Source organism: Pleurodeles waltl, chromosome 10 (assembly GCF_031143425.1).
Source record: "Pleurodeles waltl isolate 20211129_DDA chromosome 10, aPleWal1.hap1.20221129, whole genome shotgun sequence".
NCBI classification, from domain to species: domain Eukaryota; kingdom Metazoa; phylum Chordata; class Amphibia; order Caudata; family Salamandridae; genus Pleurodeles; species Pleurodeles waltl.
The window spans coordinates 424,506,607-424,533,322 of NC_090449.1; the positions used below are offsets into that span (position 1 = coordinate 424,506,607).

Genomic DNA, 26,716 nt, shown 5'->3' on the forward strand with positions numbered 1-26,716 from the left:
GTCACTGGTCAGGAGAGTATGGGCAACCAAGGATGGTGTCTAGGGGAGAACCTACTTTCTGGTCTGTGCCAACTCAACTCTCTCTGGCTACCCTGTGCGTACCTGGCTGGTATCACGATATTGGTTTTTGTTCAATTAATGGGTTTTGAAGATTGTGTGATGGCTTATGATCAGACACTTTGCAGTAGAGTTCGTTCGGATGTGTTCAAGTGCTGGAAGGGATGGGGGTGCATTTGGGAAAGTGGCATTAAATGTACAACACAACACATGGATCGTGTGGGGATTGCATCATTTAATTGATATGACCATTTTGTCGGGGGTCATAAACAGGCAATTCAGTTGACTGAGTCAGCAATGCTGGGAGCCCAAGCTATGGCGTATTACCTGTGGCTCAGGAAAGAAAAAGAATGGATCTTGCTACTTACAGTATCCGTATTATTGTCCCCATGGGCTGTCATTCCATTTCTATCCATTTGTGCCCTTGAGGGGTATACGAGGGCAGCAAGGTGTCCTGGAGAAGTGGGAACGCCGGCCTCTGGGTGGGGGGGATGGGGCCTTAGGGTGGGGGGGGGGAGAGCGAATTAATTTGTCCTTCAGGAACCACCACTCTTAGCTAGATGGTTTTGGGGCCTCTGCAGTGGTGTTGTAGCACGCTGCAGCTCCTCTGGTGTGGCTAACATTGGCTGGTGGCTCTCTGGGGCAGAGGAGGCTAGAGAACATGACAGGAGGAGTGTGCAGTGATGAGTTAAGAGGTGTTACATGCCGTTTCCCAGCGTTGGGCTTCATTTGTTACCATTCAATGTCACCTGTGTGAATAGTGGCTGCTGTGGGGTCTTGGAATGGGAAGGATGGTTCTGTAGCTTGTTGATGCTGTTTGGGTCTCCTCCTGAGGAGTTGTCCCTCGTGTATGTTAATAGGATGATTCCGCCGGCTCCCAGTGTGGTGCCTGTAGTTGGTGCGTTGCGTCTGCCGATTGCTGCCTTGCCTGGCTCTCAGTGGGACAGTCAGTGTGTTTTTGCCATGAGGCAGCAGTGGCTTGATGTTGCAAGTGTAGTGCAGAGGCCATCTAGGGGTTGCCAGGTCCCGAGTTGATAACAGAGGGTTGCCATGATGTTCACTACTCTGGTGAGAAGATTCACGCTGTATAACAGATGTTTTTTCTGAGTGTTAGCTGTTGAGCTGTCGGATTTATCTTGGTCTTTGGCCTGACTCTGCACCTGTCAATTTATTTTCTTACTAGGTCTGGGCATCAACCCCAGCAAGCATATCTCTCTAGTTTTAAAAGCCTTTCTCTGTAAAGCCATGGAACAGCATCTATTCTGTCACCCAAGTATTTTTTTATCATTGGACCGGCTCAAGTCATGTGATTAAAAATGTGCTCCTTCATGCCTACATTTGAGAATAGGGTGCAGGTTTGGGTAAAAGATTCTCATTGGGATAAGGTATTCTTTTTTTGTAGGAAATTGTAATATCAATTGAAATCGCGTATTTCTGCCTCTTTGGGTGTTCGTCTTATAATTAGGTGCTAATCTTTTGCTAATGTCCCTCTCTATGTTGGTTGCCTATTTCTCTTGGACGTCTCAGTTGCATTTCTTGCTCCTTAATGGGGCCTCAAACATTTGAATCAAAGCCTTTGTTTTCAGTCCCGAAGTGAGTAACTCATTCAACACAGGGTGAGTAGTCAACTGTCTGTCCCTTTTTTCCCCACATTTGTTTGAATACTGCAACTACCATCAACTTGTGTTTTTATGTTTAAATGTTAAAATATAGGTAAAGTAGTGTTTCTTCTACCTCTGTAGTACATCACTATACAGTTGAAGTTTCATCCAATTCCTGTAGTAATTCCATTTATTTATAGGTTAATGCAAACCTTTCCTGCAAGGTCTCATGGTACTTCTCAACACATCGCCTGTCACTCATTGTGTTCATTACTTACTTTCAGAAATAGGTACTTCTCCAGAGCTCTTCCCTAGCTGTTGGCACATGTTCATTTTTTGTATCACAGACAACCCTGATAATTTACTACCTTTTCCTTTACCTCTAGAAGCAAGACTTGGATGAAAATTGCCCCATTAAAACTAAAGGCAGCAGAAGCTGTGCTGCATTTTGACTCTGTGGCGTATCATTCTTCAGCCCACATGCACATAGTAGGAATATCAAAGCTGCTACCTGATCCAGAGGCTTCTGAGCTTTACTGGACGATATTTCAACCAATGAACACTAGACACGCTCTTTAGTTCTCTTAATTTCAAAATCGTGTTTCCCCATAGCTCCTGTCATTTCTAACTCTGGAAGTTTTGGCTGTTGCCATCTGTTTTGCTTTCATTTCAATGCTATGTTACATTTTCAAATTGTGTGTATCTCTGCTGCCTAGATTGGGACGTTGAAGAGAAGCAAGACTTGGAGTGCAAGCTTTCCAAGCTACAGCGGCTGGAGGGGGCAGGGTGGAGCCGTAGTTAAGATGGCTCATGCTTACAGCGCGCAAAGCAAGAAAATACAGATTAACATGTATAAGGAGGTACCCGTATCTGTATAATAGAGAGCGGTTCTAAAAATAAAACAAAACCACAAGATTGCATTTAAATAATGGCACCACTCAAAAAAACAGGGGGGAGGGGAGGATAACAAGTAATTAGTAGGAATTCTAGAATTATTTTTACTCTGACATGAAAAAATATGTAGAATAAGGAGGAAAGCAAAGTGAAAACCAGTAAATCTGGAGTACTTGTCATCTCAGTGGAAAAAGAATAATGGCAGAAGAAAAAGTAGAGGGACAAATTTTAAATAAGAATAACATGAGAGTAGTTAAAGAATAGCAAAATAGAATAGGCCACAAAAAATGATGACAAACTAGTCCTCATAGTAAGAGGGCTAAATGTAATGACCCGGACATAAGAAAAGGATATTGGGTAGCATGCAAAAAGTCACCATGGAATGTGTCCCGAAAGACACACTAAGGCACTCTGTAAATTATGCATACGAAATAAAGACCGCTTATTTGAGTACCCAACAATACATCAATGTGAAGGGGGAGGAGGCTGTAAGCAAAAAATGAAAAAAGGTTTTTAGACCGAACAGAATATACTTGAGATAGGCACAATAGAGGACACATTCATCAATACACTTCTTGGTCACTCTTAATGAGACTAAAACCAGCTCCAAAGCTCAGAGGAGGGTGGACTGCAACGATGGAAAGTACAGGCATACATCTCAAGTACATCATGATGGAGATAATAAAAAGGTGGATGGACTTTCAAACCAAGGGTCAAAAGGTGTAAATCACAAAAGTGAACATATGGGAAATTATAACCCCAAAATTGAAAGATTTACTAAGCCAAAGTCAATAAATAAGGCCACTTGTCAGTTCACTTTGAGATTAGCACAGTCACCTCAGTCAGTTCAGCCACATAAATCCTCCATTCCTTCTCTGTATAAAGTCCTTGATCTATGGTATTGCAACGCTCAATCCATTTACATTCCATGCTCTGTTTTGTGATATGACACAATTGGACTTATCCTAGGCGCACCTACTTTATTTTTGTGATTGAGCTTTTTATTTATTAAGTATAATTGTATTTTTCCAATAACAACCTTTGTTTAAAATATCAGTTGGGATTTTATTTTTTTATAAGGATATGACTTGGTCTTGGCTCATTATTATTATTATTTTATTTTTTTCTGGATTCAGAATAGTTTTAAGCTTCTTTGAACAATTTTCTACTTGTCTTCGAGAGAATTATGTTTAGCTAAGGCTGCTTTTGGTAGTACATGAGCTTATTTTGGGCATGCGTTTAGGGTTGTACTCATTTAATGCTTCTTTTGGCACACTGTGGGCTTATTTTGGGCTTTTTTCTAACTGGCACCAGCATTTATTTTTATATGCCTCTAAATATGACACTTCAGTCTTACTGATTTTGCATCTAATTATGTTGTGATTAAGTGTGAATTTTGTTCCTGTCTCCACACTTTTTGCACCAAAAGGGTTTCCACAATTATGAGGCATGTGATTTACTCACCTCATGCTCTATCACAGCCAAATATTATTAACCAGAGCATAATAATGTGATATACCAGAACAAACTGCTTTACATAACGTTGAGACTGGAGCACCTTTGTGCGATGATAATTAACCTTTGCCACACAGGGACTACTTTCCACTGCCCCCACATACACCTCACTTGGCTCAATTACTCGCAAAGAGCACAGCATGCAGCCTAGTGCTTGGAAGCAATCCTCCATGTGTTTTGCCTCTAACATACCACACACGCTAACATACACTGTGATTACAGGTCACATAGTACTTTTAGCTCTATCTCCAGAGTTCAACATCCTCAATATATTTGAGGATCCAGCTGCACAGGGAACCGCAGCCCTGTTACACATTTTCCACATATGCTGTCTAAGGTGTTCTGACCTATAGTTTTGTAATCTATCTGCCCTGAGCTAAGACTGACTTTGTACTCACAAAACCTCATTCTGTTCATCCTTTATAGCAATGTTTGTTTTTATCCTATAGTAGGATTCAACATCCTCTTCCTCGATAGAGTAGAAATATTTAGTTGGGGCAGTTGGAAATGTCCCTCTCTACATGGTCCCCTCAAACCTCTTGCCTTCCTCCTCCTTATTTTTGCTGGATTTGTGCTTGTTGGCCTTAGGTTTCCATGCACTTTACTACTGCTAGCCAGTGCTAAACTGCTTGAGCTCACTCCCCTCAACATGGTTTGATTGGCATATACCTGATTGGCATATTTAATTTAGATGGATGTCCCTTGTAGCGTGATATACCATACACCAAGGGCCTGTAATTTAAATGCTACCCGTGGGCCTGCAGCACTTATAATGCCACTCACTTACTTAGCACCTTGAAACATGTCCCAGCATGCTATTGCAGCCTGAAGGCAGTGTCCCACTGCCATGTCGACTTGGCATTTAAAACCCCTTACCAACCCTGAAACTTCACTTTTATTACATATGTTACCCCTAAAGTAGGCCCTAGCTAGCCAATAGGGCAGGGTGCTGTGAAATTAAAAGGTTGGACATGTACTTTTTAGTTTTCCATGTCTTAGTAGTGAAAAACTCCCAGTTTAGTTTTTCAATACCGTGAATGTCTACCCATCCTATAGGATAACATTAGGGATTCCTTATTATATTTAATATGCTGTAATTCCTAAACCAGGAGTGGTAGATGTATCATGTTTGGTATCTATGAACTAGTAATGATAAATTTGACTTTACCATTAAAGAGCGGTTATAATTACAAGTTTGAAAATACCACTTTTAAAAAGTTGGCGTTTTCATGCCCGTAGCCCTTTGTGCCTGTAGCCTGCCTAGGTAACATGGCTGGGTATAACAGAGTTGAGACTTTGTGAATTCAGCCCAGACCGTCACAATAGTGGGATTAGCAGAGCCTGAATGAGCCATTAACTGACTTAAAACGGGAGGGATGTATAGCCAAGCACAGTCCCCACTTAAACCTGAATAGGCTGGGCTCTGCTGCCACACAATGGGCTTAACCATCCTGTATTGTCAGTGAACCAAATAGGAGCCAGGGCAGGGGAGGCAGAAAACTCCTAAAACTTCAGAGAACCCTTCTGGAAACTTCTCCCAACTTCTAGGAGCAGGGCATCAGGATATAAAAATAGGGGTCTCAGACCCATTCTTCAGTTCACTACTGAACCAGCGGAAGGACTTTCGGAGAGCTGCCTGCTTCTGTGACCTGCTCTGCATTCTATCAGACTCCTGCTGTACCTGGAAGAACTGCTCTGCTGCCTAGATACTGCCTTGAACCTTCCGAGGCCAACCCTGCTGGGGAGCCCTGCATCTTCACCTGCTCCCAGGACTTCGTATATGTGACTCCAATTGCTAGCTTAGCTGGTCTCCTGTTCAGAGCCACAGGGACATAACAGGTTCCCACCATCTTGAACCCACAACTGGACCTCGCCTGAATGCGTCTTGAACCTCCAAGAGCTCTTCATCCACTCCTGGATTCTTGGGTGTGGTGCTAATGGTGCCCAAGTGACCATTTTCTAAAACTGAGGACTTGCTATTTGGAACCTTTAAAATTAGATAATTCATAACTCCTGTTCTGCTAATTGGATTTTGATGATGTTGGTGTCAAATAATGTATTAACCCCTTAGCTGCTGGGCCTTTTCCCCCCCCCCAGTGCTGAGCTTTTTTATGGCTATTTGGGGTAGTTCGCGCTTAGGGCTTCATAACTTTTTGTCCACATAAGCTAACCACGCCAAATTTGCGTCCTTTTTTTCCAACATCCTAGGGATTCTAATGGTACCCAGAGTTTGTGGTTTCCCCTGGAGGAGACCAAGAAAATAGCCAAAATACAGTGAAAATTTTGTTTTTTCCAAAAAAATGGGAAAAAAGGGCTGCCGAAGAAGGCTTGTGGTTTTTTCCCTGAAAATGCCATCAACAAAGGGTTTCTGGTGCTGAAATCACTATCTTCCCACCTTTCAGGAACGGGCAGACTTGAATCAGAAAACCACATTTTTCAACACAAATTTGGCATTTTACTGGGACATACCCCATTTTTACTATATTTGGTGCTTTCAGCCTCCTTCCAGTTAGTGACAGGAATGGGTGTGAAACCAATGCTGGATCCCGGAATGCTAAACATTTCTGAAAACTAGACAAAATTCTGAATTCAGCAAGGGGTCATTTGTGTAGATCCTACAAGGTTTTCCTACAGAAAATAACAGCTGAAATAAAAAAATATTGAAATTGAGCTGAAAACAACAGCCATTTTTCTTTGTTTTACTCTAACTTTTTCCTGCGATGTCAGATTTCTGAAAGCAATATACCGTTTTGTCTGCTGGACTCTTCTGGTTGCGGCGATATAAAGGGCTTGTAGGTTCATCAAGAACCCTAGGTACCCAGAGCCAATAAATGAGCTGCACCCTGCAGTTGGTTTTCATTCTATACTGGGTATACAGCAATTCATTTGCTGAAATATGAAGAGTGAAAAAGAGGTATCAAGAAAACCTTTGCATTTCCAAAATGGGATCAAGATAAGGTTTTGAGGAGCAGTGGTTATTTGCACATCGCTGAATTCCGAGGTGCCCATACTAGTATGTTAATTGCAGGGCATTTCTCAAATAGACATCTTTTTTACACATTCTCTTATATTTGGAAGGAAAAAATGTAGAGAAAGATAAGGGGCAATAACACTTGTTTTACTATTCTATGTTCCCCCAAGTCTCCCGATAAAAATGATACCTCACTTATGTGGGTAGGCCTAGTGCCCGCGACAGGAAATGCCCCAAAACACAACATGGACACATCCTAATTTTTTTATAGAAAACACAGCTGTTTTTTCCAAAGTGCCTACCTGTAGATTTTGGCCTCTAGCTCAGCCGGCACCTAGGGAAACCTACCAAACCTGTGCATTTCTGAAAACGAGAGACCTAGGGGAATCCAAGGAGGGGTGACTTGCGGGGCTCGGACCAGGTTCTGTTACCCAGAATCCTTTGCAAACCTCAAAAAGTGGCTAAAAAAACAAGTTTTCCTCACATTTCGGTGACAGAAAGTTCTGGAATCTGAGAGGAGCCACACATTTCCTTCCACCCAGCGTTCCCCCAAGTCTCCCGATAAAAATGATACCTCACTTGTGTGGGTAGGCCTAGCGCCCGCGACAGGAATGGATCACACAAGGGTCAATGGTAGTCATTGCTTGAGGTCTACTGTTAACCCTGGAGTGATTCATTCCTGAAGCATGCACTAGGCGCGGGCACACAAGCGGGGTTGTGTTTTTATCAGGACAAGTGGGGAAACACTGGGTGGTAGGAATTTTGAGGATCCCTGCAGATCCCTGGACTTCTGCTCATTGAAATGCAAGGAAAATGTGTTTTTTAAGCACATAATGTAATTTCAAGGGGATTCTGGGTGAAGGAAAACTGGTGAGAGCCATGCAAGTCCTTCACCCTTGGACTCCCCTGGTACTAGTTTGTTAAAGTTAACCCACCACTCACACTGGTTGGTTTTAGCACCTCCAGAAATTATGGGTTCAAAGCATGATTACTTATCAAAGTATCTGAATATTGAAACCAAGCCTTCTGAAGGTGGGCCATAAAGCCACGTCCAGGCACCAACCTCTTTATGGTCCATTCACACGCCATTCAAGCACAACAAACAACCCTTTCATATCGCCAGCCACGGGCCCAATCCAATCAATCACTCCACTCACATTAACTTACCGCTGTCAGACAAGGGCCCATCACATTCACACGCCACAGAACGGAATAAGTTTGACTACATTTTACCACCTGTCAAGTAACTGCCTCCTTCTTCCTTAACATTACCAAATGCATGCGTAACAAACCTTTACTAATGACTCCTGTGACAGCCACCTGAGGCTCAGGAAGACATGTTTTTCATGCGCCTTTAACGCACTCTGTGCTAAATCCAACTCCTTCCAGTTTGTGGATGCAAGTTGGGGGTGTCCGAGTATGCCGTACAAAGCGATTCCTCGAACTGAGTGAGCATATCTACCTTTGAAACTAAGGGAGACATGCTGGGGAGTTCTCATGATGTTCCCTAAAGAGAAGGTCAGAGGCTATGGAAAAGGGTAGTGTTTGGTACATAGGGGAGTCCATGAGAACGTAGCATATGTCCCAGCCAACATTATGTGCAGTGATGTGACTATAATGCACTTATACAGCAAACTGAACATCTACTAAGTTCTGATGGAGGATGAACATGAAAAGCAGGTCAAACACTGACCTATACAAGTCATTCTCCTTCAGTGCTGGGATGGCACCAATGGGTTTGAATCCATAGGTGTAGATGATGTACATCTGTACTACCTTTACTATCTGCCTTCTACCTGTGCAATAACCCTGTGAAGGCACTCCTACCATAAGCTTTCCTTACCCATCCATGTCTCTGTTCTCATCAGAGTCCTGGCTAATCCTGTATAATAGCCAAGTGAACCTATTCTAGTTTGTGGAAGCAAGTTGGGGGCTTCCAAGTATACCCTACAAAGTGATTCCTCGAACTGAGAGAGCATATCTACCGTTGAAAGTAAGGTAGACATGCAGGTGAAGAAAGCGTACTCCGTGGCAATGTGGCATATGTTCTGTCCACTAATTGAACAGAACACCAACCACGCCAAAAGGAAGTCCATGATGAAGTAAAATTATGTGGCTCCTTGCCTAACGAAGCAGTGGCCCATGGACGTTCGGTATCCATGCACTGCCACTGAAAGGATTACCCAACAGCAGCTCAACCCTAGTCGATTTCCCAGAACTTTGCTTTAGTATGATACAACGTAAAGCAAGTAGGGATACAGAGGCCTGGTTGTGATGGACACTGGGGACAGTAATACCGACTCTCCTGCCGCTTTCCATGCTTTGAGCACACTTTACAGCGACGACATGGACGATCCTTTTTGGGTGTTTTAGGTATGCGATCAGCAAAGTGTCGCTCCTGCAGCCTTGCCACATCCTCCAGAACATATGAGGTGGAGGCTGCTGCTTCTTCTGTAACAGCAGTGAGGCTTTCAATTACAGACAACTGGAAGTCAAGGAAAGTCATGAGTCTTCCTGTTGTTGTCTGACGGTAAACAACATACGCATTATATGTTGCCATCTGAATCAGGTGGGTAAACAGTTTCTTGTACCAAGTGCGAGTTTTACGACCCGCATTGTATGGTTGAAGAACCTGGTCGTTCTTGTCCACTCCACCCATGTACTTATTGTAATTGAGTATACAGATGGGCTTGTGGACTTCGGCCATCTGACCCCAAACCGTGATGGGAGAAGTGCTCTCATCATGAATTGTAGTGAGCACGTATACATCACGTCTATCTAGGAACTTGACTGCGAGCAGTTCGTTAGAACGCAATGCAGTACTCTGTGATTTCTGGAGCTTCTTGCAAACAAGCTCCCGCGGGAATCCTTTGCGGTTACAACGAACTGTACCGCAGGCCACAGTGTCCGCTTTGTAGAGCTCACTGAACAGCTCTACTCCTGTATAGAAATTGTCCACATAAAGGTTATAACCTTTGTGAAGAAGTGGCTGGACAAGTTCCCATACAATCTTACCTGTGACCCCTAACACGGGAGGGCAACCTACAGGGTTTAGGGTAGAATCCTTCCCTATATACACTCTCAGGCTGTACACATAGCCAGTAGAGCTCTCACACAGCATGTACAGCTTTATGCCATAGCGAGCTCTTTTGCTCGCAATCTACTGTCTGAAAAGCAGCCGTCCTTTGTACAGGATCAAGGACTCATCGACTGCTATATTCTTTCCAGGAGTATATATCTCTGGAAACCTGGCAGACAAATGTTCCACGACAGGCCGAATTTTGAACAACCTGTCATGATCTGGATGGTCCCGGGGCAATGCAGCAGAATTGTCATTGAAATGCAGCATGCGCTGCAGTAGCAAAAAACGATCTCTGCTCATGTATGGTGCGAAGATGGGAGTTACCCAAACCGTGCGAGTCGTCCAGCAAGGTGGGTTTCTGTACTAACCCCATTTTGAGCGTAAGGCCCAAAAATATCTTCAACTCCGCCAGGGAAGTGGGAGTCCACTGGCGTGCCTTAGAACGGGGCCCTAGAGTGCCTCCGCGCTCCCTCAGAAATTGGTCTGCACGCAAATTTGTTTGCTGCACAACTTTCTGAAGAAAGTCAACATCCAAAAACAGATAGATGTAGTCGACTGGCAAAAAGTTAGCTGTATCGACTTTACATCCAGCGTCACCAGTAAAAGGTGGAATTTGGGGCTGAACCAAACAGGGGGGCTGCCAACAGAGCACTCTCTCTGTGCTTGCGGCAGCAAGCACGTGCTCTCTGGGTTCGGCTAACCCAATGTGGTCCCGCTGCCCAGAATTTGCTTGCGAAGGGACAGCACGGATGTCGTCATTGTCTCCTTCAGACTCACTGGAAGAGGTGTCGTCAGATGGGACTCCGCCGACTGAAAAATCACTCCCAGAATCTGCCCCATTGTCCTCTCCCTCAGATGCTGTCTCAGTGTCTGCTGTCTCAGTCTCTGAGCCTACATCGGAACTGTCCTCCATAACCCGAGCTAGGGCTTGATCAGCAGTCATCCAACGAGACGCCATCTCTGCAACTGGCTAAACTGTCCCTCTAAATTACTAGCCTACGTAGAAGGCAGATAGTCACAAAATTGCTTGTGGGTATGTTTGTTGTGTACAACAGGAAATGTCGTCACCTTACCTTCGCTTCTTCTCCAATTCTGCAGATTTTCTGAAAACACTGAAAAAAACTAAAAAAGAATGTATTACGTCACCTTACCACACACCCTGTGCAACAGTCATTTTTGGTGCTCTGCCTCCCATTACCTCCTCTTCTAATTCCCTCAGTACTACCCAGCAAAAGTGCCACTCATATCTCCATAGTCCCCCTGGCATTACATTTGTTTTAAAGCGCAGGTAACGCTTGCCTTTACTAATCCACTCAGCTACTTTATGGCAACTGCCACTACAGAAAAGACATTCATGCATGTGTGTGTGTGTATGTATGTATGTATGTATATATGTGTGTATATATATATATATGTGTGTGTGTGTGTGTGTGTGTGTGTGTATATATATATATATATATATATATATATATATATATATATATATATATATGTGTGCGCGTGTGTACAAGATTCTCACCCCACTCCACGAGGTTCAAATTGACATCTTTTATTGCAAGCAACAGCCACGTACGCGTTTCGACTCTCAAGGATTCTTGATCACAGTAAATGAGTCCCTCTTTTCTTTCATTGTTTATACTTGCAATAAAACATGTCAATTTGAACCTCGTGGAGTGCGGTGAGATTCTTGCTCACAAAATATTTTCGAGGTTGCTCTCCTCCATCACTGAGCACCGGCAGTGGAGTGCACTGCGCAACAGTCTTTTTAACCAATTTGTGTTGCATATATATATATATATATATATATATGTGTGTGTGTGTATATATATATATATATATATATATATATATATATATATATATATATATATATATATATATATATGTATGTTTAGAAACAAAGTGGTTGAAGGGTTGCTGGGCGGCACACTCCACTGCCGGTGCCCAGTGACAGAGAAGACCAATCTAGAAATTATCTAATGCCGAAAAATTTCACCGCACTCCACAAAGTACAAATAAAAGTGTATTTTATAGCAGTCAATAACCACCAACGTGTTTCAACTCACCAAGGAGTCTTGATCACGGTCCTCGTGGAGTGCGGTGAAATTGTTCACCATTATAAAACAACACACACAAGAATAACAAGCATTTACAATGGAATGGGTCTCGCATCTGCTCGAGTTAGAGCTATTAGCGTTATAAACTCCTAACCCAACTTTTCTTGCCACATAAATTGATAATTGAAAGTTAAACTCTTTCACATAAGAGAGCCGATTCACATCGCCACGGCCACCATGAGCATCATGTGAAGAGTTACACAAAAGGAAAAGAAGTTCGCTCGCAGTTAAACGTAACAGCAAAAGTGCAATTAGCCATGTACCAGGGGCGATGGCCAAGGCGGTAACAAAACCTCCCCAAGGAGGGACAAAGGTAAATCATTTTCCAATGTCATCAGAGGATTTTTGAAGGGCAAGCCCACGAACGAGTGGTAGTGATGGGCGTGAGGTGGGCGTTGTTAGAAGCCCAGATACACACCAACAAGTCAGAAAAGCAGCACATGGACGCTGCAATGCTTGTCCTGAAAAAAAAAAAGAAAAATATATATATATATATATATAATATGTATGTGTGTGTGTATACACATATATATGAGAGAGAAAGAAAACACGACACATGTCACAAACCTTTTTTTTTTATACATGTGTGCTTGCCCTTGGCAAAGCACACATGCATAAAAAGAAATTGGCCCATTGATGGTCACCCTAAGGGCTGACCACCAAAAATGTTTTTTTTTTTTTTTTACCCTGGGGGGGCCATCGCCCCCCCACGCAAAACGACTTTTTTTTTTTTTTTCCCCCCTGGGGTCGGCCCGTGTTTCAAGGGCCGACCCCGCCATTTTTTTTTTGCTTTCTTCTTTTTTTTTTTTTATTGTGGGGGGCGCGATCGCCCCCCAAAACTGTGTAAATTATTAAATATTGCCCCCGGGGGGAGGGGGCGGCCTGTTTACGAGGGGGCCGACCCCCCCCAAAGAAGATCCCTGGTGCCTAGGGGCGTTTCCTGGCCGTGGATCGCAGCCGCGCTGCGATCCACGGCCAGGAAACAGTGCCAGGGAGGCATCGATGGAAAGGGGAGAGCCTCCCCTTTCCATCAATGCCTCCCTGGCATCTGGGGAGGCCGTTTTGGCCTTTTTTTCCCCCACCGGAGAAAGAGAGAACGCTTACCTGCTTCTCTCCTTCTCCGGTGGGGAAAAACTGTGACGTCAGCGCGCCTCGCGGCGCGCTGACGTCATAAGGGGGCGGGAGGGGGGTGGGATGGAGACGCGGAAGCTCTTCTGCGTCTCCTACGGTCAAAAAATAAAAATCCTCCGGCATATCTGTGTTTGCATCAATGTCATTTCCTGTACGTCTTATTTCTGTACCCCGATTTATTTATTTATTTTATTCCCCAAGTTTGCTCTGCTGTTGTCCAGTATGCATTTGTATAGGGGAAGCAGGAAACAAACCACTTTTACATTCCCTGGAAATAGTATCCCGTATTCTTATTGGCATTTTTATCTTTTTGTTTCAAGTCTGTATTATTTCAGTTTTAACACAAAAGTGACGTTAAACCATCGAACTGTTTAATCTTAATCTTTTTTTAATAACCGTATCCCTTGAAACATGAGGCCTAAGGGCTTCTTCATGTCCTCTTGCCACAGTGTTAATTCCCCAGCCTGTATTACTGGTATAAAGACTGCTCCTTAATAGCGCAAAATGTGATGGGTGTCTACAGATAGCAATTGATGAATAGGTGAATGAGTTTCAGAGGAAAGTCTTTACTCTTCAGTGGCTGAGAACAAACCGTCAGGAAAATAAGATGTGGCACTAAATTTCCAAACTATATTAACAAATCACTTAAACTTATGAACACACAGTGGTGGGATGTGGCACCTATGTCCCCATAGTTTCCCCTTTTGTCTCTCCAATAGTGCTTTTAGGAACGCAAGTTGACTTGTTCTAAGAACAAAGACAAGTAGAAACATGAACTGTCTGTGGGGCTAAGTCTAACAACTGCTGTGTATCATCATGGATGTAATGTGCTGCAATCTGAGTGAATTCAACTCCCTTCTCAAACCTTTTCTCATGCAGATGGCCACTCATCCTTTTCTTCATTTTAGAATTCTTATGCAGAGGCTTAGCCCTAGCTTGGCCCTCATAAGGTGTGAAGGTAAAGATGGAGACTAAACAGAGAGCATAAATATGAATTGTGAAGGTGGGAAAATCAAAACTGTGAAATACCAGTTGCAGTCTAGTTGGGATGGGAGCCCATACAAATGATGACAAATGTTCATGGATGTAATACTTGTAAGTGACTCAGCCAGTGGCAATCGCTCTGGGCCACATAATTCTTTTATCCGGTTTACCACTCCAGACTTATAGAAGCCATATAAAAATCATTCTTGATCCTGTTCTAATATCAGCAGACCAGTCTTAAATGTCAGCCACAACTTTCTTAACGAGAACTTAAGGAACTGCAGTGTGATTTAGGCCTTGATGGGCCTCATCACTAAGGTACAGCTTGGATGCTTTGGCACAGTGAGGACAGACTCAGTGCCTGGCCTTAGCCATACAAAGCATCATTCATGATGCCCTTATTGTATCTGCCATGGGTGTGCCTTTTGCTTATTCTAGTCTGTACCACATCTGGTATATTTATCTCTGTTTGTTATGCTGCTTTACTTTGTCTTAGTGGTTGTAGCAATTGTAGGTGTTTACTGATGATCAACTTGGCTTCCCCCCCCCCCCCCTCTTGTCTTGGAAGGGCGTGGCTGTTGGCTGATGTTCTTTGGTGTTCTCCTTTTCACACTGTTGCTCTCTCACCTAGGACAAGATCTTGAAGGGAACCGTGTTCAGGATCCGTGGTTCCATCCCTGCCAGCAACTACATCCAGCTACCCAAAACAAGCATGCAATCCCTTGGGCTGACGGGACGGTACTTGTATATCCTATTCCGACCTATACCTGGCAAGCACTTCGTTGTACACCTGGATGTGACCACAGAGGTAGGTGCTGGGGAATGTGCCACGAAACCATGGCAAAACCTGGCAGATGAGAATGTGCTTGTTTACAAGGCAGCAGTGTGGCATTACTATATGTAGTCTGAGATAAGTGCAGAATGAAACAACAAAGGTGTATTTAATGGTTTATTCTCATTCAGATTACTCTTCAGCTCTGGGCCATCTTTCACATCTAGCCTGGGCATACAGTGGCTGAACGTTATAGACTTCTTGCTGCTTCTCAATAGGCTTTGGGCTTTGGCAGTTGAGTTGCTTTAAGTTTGAGATATACATATAGATAGATAGATAGATAGATAATATAATATATATATATATATATACCCATTTCATTTAAAGCAGATGCACCAGCGGCACTCCTGTTAAGTTTCTCCAAAGAGTATACTGATTGAATGGCTTGGAGTCTGTTCTCTTCATTTCTCGTGCCCTAGAAACAAAAGTAAATGTGACAAACCTCCTGATTTGACAATGTTTCTGAATAGTGGATGTAGGAAGGTGGCCTGGTGTGTGGTGGACACCTATGGTGTTGGCACCTTATACCAGGTCCAGGCAACACCTATTAGTAAATGAAAACAGTGTCTAGGAAGCCAAGGCTCTCTAGAGGTAGCTGTGGATGAGCAGCCAAGACTTATCTAGGAGACATACAAAGCTTATGCAATACCACAATCGTCACACAATAACTTATCACACATGAAAGGAACCACACAGTGTTACGAAAATAAATGCACTCTGTAACACTACACTAGATTACTTATAGGCAGTCCGCCCCAACCGGAGGTAACTGTATGTATGTGTGTGTATATATGTGTGTGTATATATGATATGTATGTATATGTGTGTGTGTGTGTATATGTATATGTATATGTATATATATAATATATATATTCAGAAATTAGCATAGAAACAACAAGCATTGGCAAGAATTGTAGAAAATAGCTATGGCCCTAGAGGAGGGCCTAACGATATACTAAAATAGTGGAATGCAAAGTGAAGTCCCCCACCCAAGGTTGTGGAGTAGGTAGAAGGGAGCTAGGAGAACCTGGGACCCCAAGAAGTGAATACCTTAGTGACCCCCAGCGACCAGGAGAGCAGAGGTAAGTACCTCGTTTTCCCAAGGACTAACAAGAGGACTTAGAAAATGTTTGTGCAAGAACAGGACCAGACCAGCTGAATCCAAAGGTGGATTCTGGAAGAAGAGGACCTGCTAATGAAGGGGCCAGAGTCCACTCCACAATGGAGTGTCCAGTTGAGGCAGGAGCTGCTACCCACACTTTTGTGGATGAGGATCCGGGTCGATGGGAGACAGGAGAAGATCAGCTGTGGAGTCCAGGAGCTGCAGAGGAGTCCTTGGAGTCCTTGGAGCCTTGCAGCTGATGTCCCATTTTGGTAGTAGATGGTGAGTGAATAGGAGAACCACCATCAAGTGTTGGCAAATGCAGGAGGAGGCAAAAGAAGAGTTGCATGGCTAAAGAGGACTAACAATGTCTAGGGGACACTCCCCTTGGAGGGGAGTCCGGGCTGACCCTCAGCAGTCAGGAGAACCAGCAGACGCAGTCGCAGCTTCCACAGGAAACCCACTGGTAGCAGGCACAGTAAGTTGCAGTGAGGCCCAGTCAGCACACCTGGGGAGGAGTCCCACGTCACTGGAGCAGCAGAGGAGAGACTGTACTTGCAAAGATCAAGTGTTGGGGGCTGAAGCTACTCTGAATCTGAAGATTCCTTGGAGCAGGAGACGACAAGCCTTGGTTGCTGCAAGAGTCTGTGTCCAGGGGTACTCCTGCAAGGAGAGGCAAGGGCTCGCCGTCTCCCAAGTTGGACAGCGGGCAGAGAGGACCACTCCACTCCACCACCTGTGAGGCAGGATCCATGCAGTTCCAGAGGAGAGCAGATCCACACAGCTGGTCGCCATTGCTGTAGGTTCCTGCAGATGCAGAGGAGTGACTCCTTCACTCCAAGGGAGATCCCTTCTTGCTTCCCAGTGCAGCTGAAGTGTTGCCGACCCTAGAGGATGCACTGCTGGGGAAATACTGCAGTTGCTGGAAGGAGCCGGGGAAACAATGTTGCAAAGTGAAGTTGTTGCAGTCTTGTCGGTTCCTGAAGTGGCCAGTTGCGGTTCCAGTGGCCAGGAACAGAAGTAAACGATGCAGAGCAGTCCTGGTGGAGTCTTGCATGTTGAATCTGGGGTCACACCTGCAAGGGGGGGGGGGGGGGGGGGTCCCTAAATAGCCCTAAATGCGAGGTTTGGTCACCTTGCACGGTGACCACCTGTCTCTGACGTCACCTGCCTGACCTGGCCACTCAGATGCTCCAAGGGGCCTCTGCACATCTTGTTTTCTAGAAGGCAGAATCGAGTGGCCACGTGGATGATCTCTGGGCACCACCTCTGGGTTGGTGATGGACAGGTTAGTGGTCACTTCCCTTTCCTTTGTCCAGTTTTGTTCCTGAGCTGGTGTAAACCGATTTTAGCAAGGAGGGCACCAAATGTGCCCTTCAAAGCAAACCAGTGGCTTGGAGAGGCTACCTCTCCCAAGCCTTGTAACATATATTTCCAAGGGAGAGGATGTTGCCTCCCTCTCCCACAGGAAATCTTTTGTTCTGCCTGAGCTGGTGAAGCAGCAGGAGTGCAGAAACCTGTCTGAAGGGCTGCAGCAATGCAGGCTGCCTGGAAAACCCTGGAAAACCCTGGAAGACTGGTAGGAGCAATACTGGGAGGTCCTCTAAGGAGCCCCAAGAATCCATAGAATCATACAACCAATACTGGCATTGGTATTGGGGTATAATTCAGACATGTTTGATATTAAACATGACCATGTTTGGACTTACCATTATGTAGCTGGACACAGGTCGTGAGTGACCTGTGTCCAGTACACGGGTAAAATGGCTTCCACGTACTTACTAAGTCCAGTGCAATGGAACTGGAGTTCATAGGGGCACCTTTGCTCATTCAGGGGTGCCCTCACACACAGAGACATGCACCCTGCCCTTTGGGCTGGAAGGGCTTGCCATAGTGTTGACTTACAGTGACCTGATGTAATGACCTGTGGTTAAAGGGTGCATGCACCTTTCTATGCAGGCTGCAATGGCAGGCCTGCAGACACATTTTGCGTGGGCTCCCATGGGTGACATAATACATTGCCCATGGGAAATCCCTGATGTCCCAGTGCCCTGGGTACCGAAGTACCATATACTAGGGACTTGCATTGGTGCACAAAGGTCCAAGGTAACCACATTTGGAGGGAGAGAGCGCAATCAATGGGGTCCTGGTTAGCAGGTTCCCATTGCAAACAGTCTAAGCACACCGATAACAGGCAAAAAGTGGTTGTAACCATGCCAAAAAGAGGGTACTTTCCTACAGTGGGCACAATCAAGTTGTCAGTTTCTAGGATGCCCTTAATCCGAACTCCCTACGGTCAGCTTTGTGACTGGAAAAAGGTGATGGCTTAGTAATATACCTTGATTATTGCCAATGTCTGTTACACAAAGCAGCTGGAAAAGTTATTGACCACTGTATTGATTTTCACTTCCCATGACTAGTGCCAATTGTTTTATGTGTAAAATGTTGTAAAGAATTGTACAATGCTACATAGAATTTCGTCTTGCCATTGTTTCAACCAATTTATTTTCAGTTTATTTCAGAAACGCAAAACTGCAATGCAGGCTATTTCTTCTGAGAGTGCAAGCCTTTCCCAAACTTCCTCTACCTTTACTTTAAATGGCCTGCAGTTGTTTCCTCATCATATGTAGATTATAAAATTGGTTTCCATACTTCATCCGATTCAACCATCCTCTAAAGGCTATTAGATAGGTGTCTCTTGGAAGTGATCGATGATAGTGCTGGTAGTGATTGTTGGTGGTGCATTAATCCATGACTGCCCTCGTGAAAAGCCAGTCTCTCAGACCCTGTTTTGTGGAGATGCCAAGTTACCAGCTATGAGGAAAAATGTCTTTTATGACCATCTGTATGCTTTGTCTACCACCATTATCCTAGATTCCTTTTTCCTTCTGTTTTCCTTCAGTCAGACTTTCTTACCTGCTACATATATGCTCCTCTCCACAGGACAGCCAGGTGATCAGGATCTCTTTCTCAAACCTCTTCAAGGAATTCAAGTCAACAGCCACTTGGTTGCAGTTTCCATTCCTATGTGGAGCAGTCAAAGGATCAGTCTATGACAGCACAGCACAAACCGCTCGGCAAGGTCTGTGATGGATGGTGAATACCACAGCTATGGTTGGGACTGCAGCATAGGCGGGGAGTGTAATGGCTGGCCGACAATCGTGTGACAAATCATTCTGCTGGAGACGGTGACTGACTAGTAGCTTGACATATTTTGGCTGTACGCACCCATTTTCCATGTCCAGTAGTTTGTGGATTTATGGCACTGAGAGTTACATAGTGGTCTTTCTGGCCAGCCATAAATGGAGAAAGGAGATCTGTAGCTCTTTGGTCTTTACCCAGAGAAGAACAATACTCCTGTGACTGGTCCTGTGACCTCTCACATTTGTAATCTAGATAACCTATATACTTTATTTTTTTATTGTGTTTTTTTTTTTTTTTAACCAGCTCAAAAAATGTAAACTAAATTATCAACTTTATAAATCTATTAGTTTGTTTTCATGGGATAATGCAATCACAGACTCAGCACTGAATTTAGGTACAGTGCAAAGAAATATCAATCCCCAAGGTGCTAGAAATCAGATTTATACCCACAAAATGCAGAGGAGACACCATTGTCTGTTTCTTTCAGTTTTATTAAATGCAATTGCAATGTCAACTTTAGTAATTGGGGTTTAAAATTAATTCATAATAGTATTATATTTTTGCTAACATGCCAACATTACAGTGTGCATTTAATAAAATGACCAGAAACATGCTGTGGTGCCTACTCACCTTTATATGTCCCAGAGCAGTAAAGCAAATCTGAATTTGACACATTAACTATTGCGGGTTATGTACACCCATGTTACGAAAGGTGTTGTGCAGGCTGATAACATTCTTAGTAATTGAAAATAATTTTTACAAAATTAAGGAGCAATGGTCACTTTGACGTATAATGTCATTTCTGGATGCTGTACCCCTGTTTACAGCTGTATCCAAGAGTGAAACATGAACATTCTAAATTTTGCAGTTTTAGTCCTTGAGTGCCCTATGACCAGAGACCATCAGAGCGTGTTAGCCCTGCAATGTACTACAGTCCCATTGTTTTTAAGTACTGTTGATCATACTAGGTTCAAACCTATGACCATGCCATCAACTGAGATAAAACAAAAAGTGTACCTCAAAAATATATTTGACACAACATCAATCACCACTTTCATTTGTCACTATTCCTTGTAAAATGTGTGATGGCTGTGCGACTGGAACAGTCTAGGTAGTGATGGTCATGTGACCACTGCTTTGTAGGTGGGATGTCTGTGAACATACCTGACAAGGCGGTTCACAGGAGGGTGAGTGTGAAAGCTGGATGTCGCACATAAAAATTGTTTAGTAAGCGTCATTCAGCGATTTATAATATGCAGGAAGCTAGTGTTTAAGGACTGAGTGCACTGCATTGTGTGATGAGAGGTCTTTGACTGTGTGGTAACCTGCAATATTTGTGGCAAAGTATGTCCTCGAACATGATAGTGACTAAATGAATTGTGGTGTTCAGTTCAGTTTATACTTGGTTTACTGGTTACTTTTTGGGTACATTCAAAGCATTAGTGAGTAGAAGGTGCGCTAAGTGATGTTGAACTCTTGAGTAACGGGAAGTCTGCTTTATGAGAAGCATACAAAGGTTGGTTGAACACATGATAAATGAGTCTGGTATGCGGGAAGGTTTGCAGGCAGATTGCTCAGCAAGGTGTGTTGTGAGAGCTATGTGACCAGTCAGATGTTGAGTCAGGCTTGTTATGGTTGGAAACTGGTGAGTCACATTTATTGTGGGACTGTTGTTGAGCTCCAGCACAGATCACCTGAGACATAAGATACTGAGAAGCCTGTGGCGCACACGGATTTGATGAGGAAGCATTTGAACAGTCTGTACACTATTCAACATTTCTTTTCCTGTAGATCTGGTTGGCCCAGCCCCTACTGGTGTGCGATGGACTTGCCTCTTGTTTGACCTTCAGTATGTCCTCTCCGTGTATTTGAATCGCCGTTACAGTCACCTGAAGAGTGTGAAACTCTGCTCCAGCCTCCTGGTGAAGAACCTTGTCACCAGTGACTTGCTATTTGAACCAGGTAAAACGCTAGAACCATTCATCCAGCCTTCTCTCTTGCTCTCCCTCTCTCACTGCTATAGTTCCTGTTCTTCTGTCGTGTTAGTTCTCGCTATTTTCACCCCCATTTTTTGGCTCAGGCATTTCTTTTGTTTCATTCTCTTCTTTCTCTTTTTTTTTTTTTTTTTTTTCTCCCCCCCCCCCCTCAAAGTGACCCGCACATATACTAACAGTCTAACTCTCTCTCTCTTCCTGTCCAAATCTCTGTCCTCCAACTCTTTTGTCTGTCTTTCGCTTTCTGTTTCTCAGTCTGAATCTGTTGACTGTTGATCCAGCTACTTACAATGATCTGTGGGGGTGGGTGGGGTTGTGGGGGGGGGGGGTAAGTTTGTCTCAGAACTTTTACTTGTTATGTTTAGTCTATTCTTGTAGTTGGCAGAGGCATGCACCCTGTCCCAGTAGGTACCAAAATCCTAGTCAGGGTAAGTCAGATACACACCCTAAATTAACTTGTGCTCAACCTCTAGTATCTGGGCACAGACCAGTCAGGCTTAACATAAGAGGCAATGTGTAAAGTATCTGTGCAACACTTCATTACAGTAACACAGTGAAGGACACAACAAAAAGACTCCACATCATTTTAGAAAAATAAAGAATATTTTCTGAGTAAAACAAGACCAAAACAGTACACTAAGTAGAAGTTGAGAAGTATTTTTAAAGATTACATGTGAAAACACTGCTTAGTCACTTGCTGTCAAAAGGTTGCCTGAGATTGTGAGGGACAGATGCAAACCATAACCTAACGTGTATTTGTAAAGTGCAATTCACCCACAAGGGTATCTTGGCGCTGAATAACAGATGTTTATTATTACCCAACTCAGTGGTACTTATTTTAACGATCCAGAAGGATGAAAGGCTGAGTGGACCCACCAGGATTTGAACCTGTGACCATGAGGTAATACACAGGCCCCTAAGCCACCAGACCTGGATAAAATCCAGCCCGGCCTTGATGGAGGGTAGGCAGCTACAGAAACCAAGCATGGCTCACTGAAACAGTACCTGTGATGGAGCAAAGCATCTACGTCGAAGGCACAATGCGTCGTTTTTGCAGAAATCTGCTGCAGAACCCACTCCTGAGTCCCAGGACTACAGGAGGCCACCTCAAGCAAGGGTAGGACTCGCAGAGTGCAGCTACACTAGGGGTTCTGCAGGCAGTCTTTGATGTCCCTGAAACTGCGGAGAACAGTGGGCAAGCCCATGGGGAATCTTGGATTCCAGGGTGTAGAGAACAGATACAGTTCTTCTTACTCTAGATGAGAAGCAGCAGGCCAACACAGCAAAGCAAGTAGCAAAGTGGCAGGCCCTCCTACAGCACAGCACACAGCAGGTAGTACGCCAACACAGCAATGCAGTGGCAGAGTGCCAGTTCCTCCTGTAAGTACAGCAGTCCTTCCTGGCAGAGTGTCCTTGGTTCCAGTAGAGTTATGATTTAGTAGGGTTTGGGGTCCAGTACTTAAACCCAAATGTGCCTTTTGAAGTGGGGGAGACTTCAAATAGGCCTTTGAAGATCACAAGGTCCCTGCCTTTCTTTCCTTCTTTCCCTGGCTCCAGGCATTCTACAGGGGGTCATGCAGCCCTTTGTATAGAGAGAGAGGCTCAGCCTTATCCAGGTGTAAGTGAGGCAGTGCTAAGCTCCGCGCCCCCCCAACCACCAGGAAGCCAGTTAATAGTCCATCAGCCTGGTGATGGGCCATCAGGATGCAAATGTCACACCCAAGCGCCCTTTGTGTCGAACTGTCTATTGGGAATGCACAAAGACCAGCATTTTACCACTGCTATCAGTACTAAATTGCACAGAGTCCTAAAGCCAACAAAAACAAGGCCAGAAAAGGAGGAAGAGGAAGGCAAAAAGTCTGTGGATGACTCTGCAGAGTGAGCCATTTCCAACATTAGCTACCAAACAGTAAACATCAATCCCTTTTGTATGCTGGGAAACCTCTGTGATCCCTCCTGGATCTGTTCCTCTCACGCCGGTTGGCTTCCCCTATAGACAGTCCTATTTTTTAGGGTAGCGACTATTTATTACACAATTCTTGCAGGCACCACACATGCAGCAAATTGTTTCAGTCACGTTGTTGACATTTTTGTTGGTCTTCTGGCTTTCTGATGACCATTCCAGGACTTTTTAGTCTTGGGCTGACCACAAGGTTAAGATCCATTTCTTTTTTTTTTTTTTTTTTTTTTTTTTTGAAAGAGTGATCATCATACAGCATATTTAGAAAAAAGATTACACAATCATTGTAAACAAACCAATGATGTGATAAAATTGCAGAGTAAGCGTCAGCAGTCAAATCGAATGGCGCTTTTACGGCCCATCATCACATTGAATTTAATCATCATCATCTCTTACACCTGAGCCTTGCAGGTATCTCCCCTCTCAGAACATCGCTTATCAGTAGTCTCTATACTCATGCCAGGCCCCCCACACTTTTTTCCACTTCTTGGGTGCAGCATCTCCCTTTGTAAAGTATGTGTTCTGCCCTCTGACACCAATCGAAGTCTGAATCCTGGTCCGCAATTCCCAGGGAAGTCGTTTTGCCCCATGCCTGTGCTATATTCCGTTTACCTATTCCTGTGGCCAGCTTTGCCCAGACCTTTTGATACTTGGGCCATGTTGTCACCAGAGATCCCCAGGAGGAGCCACTAGTCGTCCATCAGAACCTCTAGCTACAAGACTCAGAAATTATTTCTGTGGTTTTCGACGAGTAGTCTTGTATGATTGGGCAGCCCAAAATGATGTGGAAGCACATGCCCTCCTGAGCCCAGCCTCCCAGGCACAGTCTTGTGACCTTTCTGCCTATCTTATGTAACAGTGTCTGCAAGTAGGAAGACCTGTGCGAAATGTTTAGCTGGACCAACCTAAATCGGGCAGCATGACTCTGTCTCGCAGGCTCTGGAGGGCCTCCACCCAGCCCTTGTCATCTGAGTCCCCAAGATCTCTGGCTCAGGTGGCTCTCAGTGGTCCCAACAGATCGGGAAAGTTATTGAGCAACTTTTTTTTTTTTTACATCACTGACACCCCTTTTCTAGTTATGACCTAAGTGAGTAATCGATCCTCCAAGGTAGAGGACTCTGGCAGTTGCTCTTCTTGTATGTGTCGTTGGAAGGCATGTTTCAGTTGCAGGTACCTGAATCGTTCGGAGTCTGCTAGATCATATTCCTGAGGGAGGTCCTTGAATTGGATTTGCTTGACCTCTCCAGATTATACCTATAAGGTCCCACTTAAAGAACCATGCCAGTCCCCACACCTCAGACAACAAGGTTGAGAACGTACACCAAGAGTAAATATCACTGGAGTTTGTTTTGACTCCTGTGGAGTATTTTTGATTTCAGAATGTGTCAGAGAAACTAATAAGCTATGCTCTTTTGGGGATGGAACAACAGTCTACTTCTTTTTTTGCACAAATGTTAACTGGAAGGTTTGAAGAACGTTGTGTAACTTTAGAAATGAGCTGAGGCTCTCTTATACGTTTTCATTTGATCTGAAGAGTTATGTGCTGTCTCATGTGGAACCTCTCTTGGCCCCAAAGTAAAATCATGCTCTTAGTAATTTTTAGTTCTGCCTAGGCACTTACTCATCTTTGTGTTTGTGCCTTCTCTCCCTGCAGGTGTCACATTTTCTGAGGCCAGACTATCAAACTTGGTTTCTCATGGGGCTTCACCTATGCCACGAGAAGTGGCATTTCCTGTAGGCAAGGATGAAAACTGGCATGACAAATATGACTTTATCAGGTATAAATTGAATGTTGTCACACTCTCTGAGGAACCTGTATGAAGCAATGAAGTGGTGTGCAGCCTTTGGGAGGATTCGACAGGATGGGGCCACACAATTTAGTGATTCTGGTTGTCTGTTTGGTGGATACACACAGTTAAGCAATACTAATGTGGGATAGAGTCTGAAGTAGCCAATAAGTTATGGTATGTGTTCTTGCATTAAGGTGAGGCCAATGTTAGTGACTGAGGAGAGATATAGTAGGTGCTTCATAGAGGGCCCATCATTGAGGTTGTCTGCATAAACTGGGGTAGTTGTCCAGTAGTAGCTGGTGATCTTTGGGGATGGCTGAGCACGCCCAGTTATTCTAGGAGTGCTTAGAGGAGTGTTCTCTCCCTAAGGAAAATATGGAAAAATGGGTCAGTTATTGCATTTTAAAGCACACATTTTTCACAAGTTGACTGAAAAGACGTTGGTGTGCCAAGCCAATAATGGCGGATTCCCCTAGGAGTTGACCCTAGTTTTTTCCAAAATGTTCAGGGGGTGTACTCCATATATCAATAATTACCTCCATTGTACCAGGGCCAGCATTTTGTTCTAGTATTACAGAGAAACTGTTTCTGGAAGCCTGAATACACTAGAAACAACAAACAATGGTTCTACCTCATGAAGCTTAAAAACCTAAATAAGTTGTTTGGCAAAAAATAGAATGCACGAGCATACATATGTAAATATACATGTTTTTCAATTACTGCATAGTATCAGCATATAGATAATACAGTGACATATGTTAACAAAAGTACACTGGTTTTATTTACGATAACAGTGTTGACTGAATAGTACTACAGTTTCTTAAAAAAAAAAAAAAAAGTCAAAATGAAAGTTCGATTTTTAGCACTACAAAGAATGACAATCAGCAGGTTTGTACGTCAATGTTTGAACACGCAGAATTATTTAGAACTGGGTCTTTATCGGGACAAATAACGTAGCAACCTACAAGGAATAAACAAAAATCCAAGGTTAACTATTAATATTCTTATTAAATATCAATAGACTGGTTGTAAGACGTCTTACCTTTTTTTTTTTCCTAGAAATGATTAGTAGTAGAAGACCGCTAGTCGTGGGCAACATAACATCTTCCCAAATCTATAGGTAACAAGTGTAACAAAAAATCTATTTTAACTCTTCTCCCCGCCACTTGCCCCTCCCTGGGAAAGTTCAACACAATATTAAATTGCATAGTGTTGGGAAGCACCCTACCCGTACAACGCTTTCCACATTCTTTTGTGAATATCTAACTTGTCAGGGTCCCACCTTTATTCTAGGATTATCTCAAAAACAGCCATTAAACATTGTGTTTATCAAATGGCCCATATGAAGTATTGAGATGTATATTTATATAGACCAGACATAGGTGTTTCAGGTCTTTTTATAACCATATTTTTTTATTTTAGATTTCCTTCTGATGGTTCCAAGATGCCGTTTGATTCTATTCAGAAAGGACAGTCAAGTCACTCAGACCTTGGTAAGGAGAAGACATGGTCATATTTCCCTTTGGTGTAGGAGTACTGTCT

At 43.8% G+C, this 26,716-nt stretch overlaps 1 protein-coding gene across 3 annotated transcripts in view; it reads left to right on the plus strand.

Annotated features, from left to right (window-relative positions):
• WDR90 (WD repeat domain 90) overlaps nt 1–26,716 on the plus strand; it is a 1,338,149-nt gene that overhangs the window by 38,191 nt on the left and 1,273,242 nt on the right. For all 3 annotated transcript variants that reach the window (XM_069210679.1, XM_069210680.1, XM_069210681.1), the window contains exons 3-7: nt 14,984–15,160; nt 19,230–19,368; nt 21,222–21,392; nt 25,039–25,162; nt 26,597–26,667. In XM_069210679.1, coding sequence (XP_069066780.1) covers nt 14,984–15,160; nt 19,230–19,368; nt 21,222–21,392; nt 25,039–25,162; nt 26,597–26,667 — 682 coding nt within the window. The remainder of the gene's footprint in view (nt 1–14,983; nt 15,161–19,229; nt 19,369–21,221; nt 21,393–25,038; nt 25,163–26,596; nt 26,668–26,716) is intronic.